Here is a 7,287-nt window from a genome sequence, read left to right on the forward strand (position 1 = left end):
TAAAGAAAATAAAAATAACCTATGTTATTTTACTGTTTTAGGCTTTAAGAGATCGATCTGCGTTTCACACAGATCCAAATGCGTTTATAAGCATCTTTTATCATGCGTTTAATTAGTTCGGTAGCCGTTCTAGGAGAGAGGGCCGGGAAAGGCTAAATTCGGTTAGAAATATATATTCTAACCGATCGAATTGTCTATTAATTAACAGACTCTGAAGAGAGGGAGAGAGCAGACTTGGAATTGGCTTGTAATCAATCTTTGGAGAGTTTGAGCCTCTCGAAGTGCTCTTCAGTATTATTCAGAAAACTCTATCTTCTTCTTCATTCCATTTCCCGTTCCATATCCTTCCCACAGAAATCACCCTTACACCGAGCAACCTCTACAGATTGTGGGGGTGGTTTGGCCACCCAAGCTTCCTCTCCTCTCGATCAGCAGCCAAAAACTAGCATGCACAAACAGAGAAACTAGGAATATAAATGGATCCAACAGGATTAGATTAGCATAAACAGATCAGTATTCTACTCATTAATGTTTTGTCATGGCAAAAGTCAGTCAATACCCCAATGCAAAAGGTGTAGCCGAAATCTTAAAACCAATATATATTAGCGTTGGAGATCGAGCAATAGCGATCAGATTAAAAGGTGAAGATAAATTGAATACCAAATGAGTAAAATAAAAACATAAAATAAATTATACATTGCAACAAATTAATCTAGATGCATGGATCATGGATGTGGTGAAAACCAACACATCGGCCTCTCGTCATCAAGGTAGAAAACTTCTCTGGTTTGACGGGAAACTGTTGGATCATCATCATCTTCCAAACAATAATCGTTAATGTAGTCAGCAAAGCAAATGCGATTCCCGCCAATCCCATTGAAATCCGGCCCTGAAATAGATAATGATTTGCTTTTTGACAGAAATAATTTTTTATCACCCATACTAGTTAGCCTAGTGAACCGGGGGCGGATACTGGAAAATATATACCCAAATCCAATCTTGAACACTTGAAATCTTCTTCTTTTGTTGAAAGCATACTTCTGTGACTTGACAATCAACAATTCACCGTCGGATTCCACAAAGTGTGACTCCAACGTCCGCCGCCACCATGTGTGGATTAAGGGTACAACAATATTTTGAATTACTCTAAAGATCACTTCACGCTTCTCCGCCAATTCTATGCTATAACTTGCAAAAAAAGCGCCTTTATGCATTAAAGCATACAGCTTGTCTTCATGAAATATGATGTCCAAGTAACGAGGACTTTGCCCCTTTAGTCCTTGGAAGACGCTCCATTCCTTGTCGCCGGGCTTGCATAACGCTAATACGTCAGCCGGCTCCCTAAACGTCGCCGCAACAATACATTTTGAAAGGTCTGTAGAGGACAGTTCAATCTTACGAATAAAAGATGTAAGGCGGCTTCGATCCTGCGCGCCACCGACATAATCGTCGAAAGATGGGATTTTTGTCAAGGATGGAAGATGGTGTCGGAATCCTGAAAGGGGATTGAAAATAAAAACTTGTGGGTTACCTTTTTCCCACCTAGCAAAAGTTAACCAACCTCTGGAAGATCCAAAACACCACCCTCCCCGTGCGGGCCTAGGTAGCTTTATGGTACGGACGATGCCTTCAGACGTGCTAAAGAAATTTAAGGATTTGCTGTCTGGACAGTGAGGGAGCAGCAGCCATAGTGAAGGAGCAGTTCGGATGTGTTCTTGCTTCACAACTGCTCTCCAGGATCTACAGACACTGCCTAAGCGAACGCCGTCGATCAGATTCAGGCGCCGTAAGATGGCCTCCATCAAATCGTCTGGAAGTTGGTGCCAGCCGGCATACACAATTGGCTCGTCGGTCTTTTGGTAGAAAATCTGCTTGAGAAAGGATGATAGACTGAAGGAAAGATATTCTCCAAGGTTACCGTAAAGTTTGATTATCAATTCATGAGCCATAGTTGTTAACAATGAAGAAAGAAAAGGAGTTGTAAAGAGATCGAGGAATATATATAGACAAGTCTGTTCGATCTGTTTAGATAGGAATTCGTATCAGTCTAGGTTTCCATCACAACTACAAGTCTTTTAAGTACTGGTCTTCCTCTTTGGAAGAAGTCGACTCAAAACAGAGTCGTATTTGGAACAAATTTCTTCCTGCTTTCCAGAGAGGAATATATATGTCTTAATTTATTTTCTTTATTTGAGTTTACGTGTACCTTTTATTTTATATTTTTGATATATATATATATATATATATATATATATATATATATATATATATATATAGTATTATTAGTTTCCACGAATACTTAGGATATATAAATGAATATTTCAGCTCTCTCTCTCTCTCTCTCTATATATATATATATGTTTTCATTGGGCCTTGATTATTTGAATGTAATGCTATTTTTGTTTTCGACGTAAAATGATTTCTGTCATAAAATGTTTTTGGCGAAATCATTTTCAGAAAAAATAATTTTTTTGAAAATATTTTTCACCGTTTGAATCGCACGAAAAAATTACGAAAGACGAAAATCGAAGTCTGGCAAATGCTACCAGAATCCGGCAACGTCTCGTCGTCGTTGACGGATTCCGGCGAGCAAGTTTGGCCGAATCTGGACAAAATGGCCGAATTCTGTCCGTACGAATTCGTTTATCCGTGAGACGAGGGTCAGACCCAAGTCCCACGTGGCATGAAAAATTAATTTGCTCCTCTGCAGCTATACTCCATAGTTTGACTAAGTTTAATAGGAAAAGATAGTTGAAAATGTCTTTGAGCTTTCCGTCATAAAATATTTTTAGGGAAGTATTTTTTAGGAAAATGTTTTCCGCCGAAAACATTTTTCGGTGTTTGGCGCATGCGAAAAATCACAAATATTTTTTAAATTTTCATTCAATCATATAAAAAAAAAAAAAAAAAAAAAAAAAAAAAAAAAAACATTTCCTAATCTGTCCTTCTTAGTAATAATTTATCTTTTCCTAGTTAAATATTATTTCTTTATTTTTACTTTATTTTTTATTTTTTTATGTTTTTTATGATTACTTTTTCCTTCTTTCTTTTTTTAGTTTTTTTAGTTGTTTTTTGAAAACTTCACCTACCACCCTTAATCTTTTATCAATCTTGCAATCATACCCTTAAACTTTAAAAAGTGTCAATTTAGTGTATCCATATTTCAGTATTTTTTCAATTTCAACGTTAGAATTTTTCGTTAAATCTTGTAAAAATTTCTATAATACCCATATTTTTTTTTAAAAAAAATATATTATTTTTTTTTTCAAAGATTCTAGCTTGGGTATTTTTGCAAATTCCGTTAAATCCTGACAAACACCAAAATTTTTTCAATTTTTTCCTTTTTCCCAATAAAAAGAGGGGTGATTCGGAATTTTTGACACCCCTTCGTTAGGATTTAACGGAAAAACCTAATGCAAGGTTAAAATTGAAAATAAAATAAAATTGAAAGATAAATATACTAAATTAACACTTTTTAAAGTTTAAAAATATTATTACAAAAGTGACGAAAAAATCATGAGTAGTAAGTGAAGTGCGTAACAAATCAGCCCCACTGCACAAGAACGTCAATGCTGCCGAGGGCTTGCATGATGTCCTAAAGACCAACCTCAACCCCAAAGGCACTGTCAGGATGTATATGGACTCAAGATTAGGGAAAGAGAGAGAGAAAGGGAAAAGCATTTTTAAAATAATTATAATAATGATGATGATGATAAAGGGAAGTTATAAGATTATTCACGATTTTGGATTAGTTTAGAGAATCCTTAGGATATCTATTGCGCGTCATTTTTTTGGGGAATTTTCCTATTTTAAGTAAATGAGGCTAAGATAAGCATGTGGAAGTGCTCTCATATTAAAGAAAAATAGCTGATATAAAAAGCAACTTAAAGCTTCGTTTGTTTTGGTGTAAAAAAAATTTGGGGTAATTACCTTTTTCCCCCATGAACTACCAAATCGTCCAAAATAAAGCATCCAACTACCAAAGACAACCATTTTTTCCCCTTCCGTCAGTTAAAGGGGGTTAAAAGAAACAGTCAACGGGTCATGTGCCGTTTTACATAGGGGCATGTTGGAAGATAGTGGTAGTTCATTGGGGGGGGGAAGAGGAAGATAGCGGTAGTTCATGGGGGAAAAAATGAAGAAAATGATGGTAAAACGGCGTGTGACGGTCACGTGACCCGTTGACCGTTTGTGTTAACCCCTTTGACTGACGGAATGGGAGAAAATAGTTGTCTTTGGTAGTTGAAAGCTCTATTTTGGTCGAGTTGGTAGTTCATGGGGGCATTTCACATTTTTTGGTAGTTCATGGGGGGAAAGGTAATTACCCCAAAAAATTTAGAAGATGTTTTTCATTTTTTTTTTTTTTTTTTTTTTTTTTTTGTGTTTGATGCGACAAAAAATAATTATCAAACAGAAAATATTTTTAGTTTGAGAAAAAAAAAATTTCTTTAGTTTTGGAAAATGATTTTCAACATTCAAGCATTAATCTAATGAGTATTCTACTGCAAAAGATAGATAATCTACAGAAAAGGCTACCCAAGAATCATATGATCGATATCAACAAAAATCCACACAAAATTCACATAATCGTATACTACTGATCTATTTTTTTTTTTTAATATTTCTAAGTTATGCATGTGATAACTTATATATTGACAACATACAGGAGAGGATGACACGGAGTTTATCGAGTGACCCTGCTGCTACGCAGAATGTCTCAGAAGACACGTTGCATTGGGCACCGAATGACGAGTACGAACAGGCGCTGGGGAGGCCTGAATACGCGATGAGGGTTCAACAGGTTGGGCCGAACGTTACTCCTGTACGGGGGACGTCTTTTTCATACTGGGCCCGCTCAGAGGCAGGACCATCTCAGTGTACATCTCGGAACTACTCCGTACATGAGGGTAGGATTGCCACGATGGAGATATTGTTACGGGCTCAGATCGAGAGGAATGAGGCCTTGGAGCAGCATATGAGGCAATTTGAGACCTTGGAGCAGTGTATGAGGCACTTCGAGTCCGTTCTCACTTCCATGGGAGTATCACACACGAGCCCTAATGCTCAGCAGTCACCACCTCCAAACTGAGGTAGTACATCGTCCGTGTGTAGTGCATCTGCAGGTATGATTACAATTGTGTAAACTACTTATTTTTTTTTATCAATGATATGGACTTGATATGCATATAGATTAATTTTTTAATGTTTTTATTATTTGCAGGTAATGGGATGATGATTGGTCCGATGTCGCCCCTTGGACAGCAGTATTCTCCATCACCGCTGGGCCAGCACTCTCCCGTTGAGACACCCTCTCCTGCTACGCCGTTCCTTGTGCATCAGTCGCCCGTTCGCGAGTCGACGCCCGGTATGGGAATTCATGATCCCCAAGAATTTCGACATGAAGATTTGTAGAGTTTTTGTAGTTTTGTTTTGTTAATAACAATAACGTTTATTAGTTGTTAATTTATTGTTGTTTTGGATTTAGAATTATTGTAATATTGTTTGAAAATTTTAGCCACGTGGATTATTTGCCACATGGAAAATAACTCACGTCTCTGTTTGTTATATAGATTAAAAAAAAAAAAATTAAAAAACCGGTATGGACGCACGTGGAAATATTGACATTTCAAATTTGACTATGCAATTAATTTTTTCACTTTTTGTTTTCCGCCTCACATTTAATGCTATCTCTCACTCTTCTCTTCACATGTTCTTCTCCCCTGGCCTAACTCAAAAAAAAAAAAAATCCCCAAAACTCTCTTCTCTTTCGTTGATCTCTCTGATATTCTGTCTCACTCTCACTCTCTTCTCTCTCTCGTCGACCACTCACCCCCACTGGCCCAGCCGCACGCCACCACTCGGGGAGATCGTCTGACTCAGAGAAATACAGATCGAGATCGAGAGAGAGAGAGAGAGGAGATCCGGCCGACTCACTCTCGCCGGCTGCCGATCTTCGTCAACCACAGGTACTCTCTCTCTCTATCTCTCTCACTCTCTCTCTTGTGCTGATCTCTCTCTCTTATCTCTTGATGTTTCAGTGATGTAGAGATCAGAGGACCGGCCGAATTTTGAATCTGATTTTGGGTTTTTGTTGTTTTGGTTTGGTGGCAAGGTTCGAATCCGACAACCAGGCGACTGGGTTTTTGTTTTTTTGAATCTAATTTCCCTCCTCTTTAATTATCTCTCTCATTCTTACTTTTTCTAATTTCCCCCCTTTTTTTATCATTTCCCCCCGCCTCCTTTAATTTTTCTTTTCTTTTTCCTCTTCTTTTTTCTTCCTTCTTCCCCTTTTTCCCACGCAGGCCTTTCCTTCTTCCACTTCTTCTTTTCTTTTCTTTTTTCATTTTCTTCACATAGAGAGGGAGATGGAAGAGGGAGACTGAGAGAGCTGGAGAGAGAGAACTGGAACGATTCTGAGAGAAACTCGTGGTCGACGACGGCGCCGGAGTCCAGAGGGTCACGGCCCAACGCCGGAGGATTTTTGGGGGATTTTTTGGATTGGATTTCATGGGGAAGGAAGGGGAAGATTTCACCGGCCTTGAAGAAGTTTCCGGCGAAAAAAAAAATTAATATAATTTCTATTCTTTTTTTTTTTTTTTTTTTTTAAAAAATGATGTGATCAGCAACGTGGGTTAGTTCCATGCGGCTAAAAGTGCCTATTTTTCTTTTCTTTTCATTTCTTTTTCTAAAAATTTAAAAAAAAAATGTATTTAGCCACATGTGAGTGGCATGTGACTTAATAATCACATGTATAAAAATACCACGTTGCTAAGTGACATTTAGCAACAACTGGATTAACTACGCGGGACCCACGTGGCTAACTGCACGTGGCTAGCAGTTAGCAACGTGGATGACCCTTCTCCACATGGCTAACTGCATGTGGCTAAAATCTAAATTTTTTGTAGTGAACTAATGTTTCACCTTGGCATATGGTCAGAACATCTTCCAGGTACAGAACTGTTTGCTTCCAATGAGTAACCTTTGATCTAGTCCCCGCATGATACTCCAATTTGAAAAATATTAACAGTTTAACAAGCCTGTATGGCTGAAACCAACCTAGCTTGGTCCAACCACCTTGCATATAATCATAATAAAGACAGAAACACAGACAAGGCAATGCAAACAAGATGTCCCAAAAAGCTAAACCACAGGTTTTCACACTTGGTTTCCACTTCATAGTGATTCAGTGATGGTTGAAAGAGCATTATAAGATACCAACTAATGACACCAAGACAGTCCAGAAAGACACACTAGTTAAACTACAACCTCAATAAGTGTGCCGATGGC

The 7,287-nt window shown here is 37.9% G+C and overlaps 1 protein-coding gene across 1 annotated transcript; it reads right to left on the minus strand.

Moving 5' to 3' along the window:
* Positions 1–725: 725 nt before the first annotated feature.
* On the minus strand, positions 726–1,949 carry LOC133881061 (putative F-box protein At5g55150). Its single transcript, XM_062320024.1, has one exon. The coding sequence runs from the start codon at positions 1,947–1,949 to the stop codon at positions 726–728; it is 1,224 nt and encodes a 407-aa protein (XP_062176008.1).
* Positions 1,950–7,287: the final 5,338 nt, after the last annotated feature.

Source organism: Alnus glutinosa, chromosome 11, assembly GCF_958979055.1.
Source record: "Alnus glutinosa chromosome 11, dhAlnGlut1.1, whole genome shotgun sequence".
Lineage (NCBI taxonomy): Eukaryota > Viridiplantae > Streptophyta > Magnoliopsida > Fagales > Betulaceae > Alnus > Alnus glutinosa.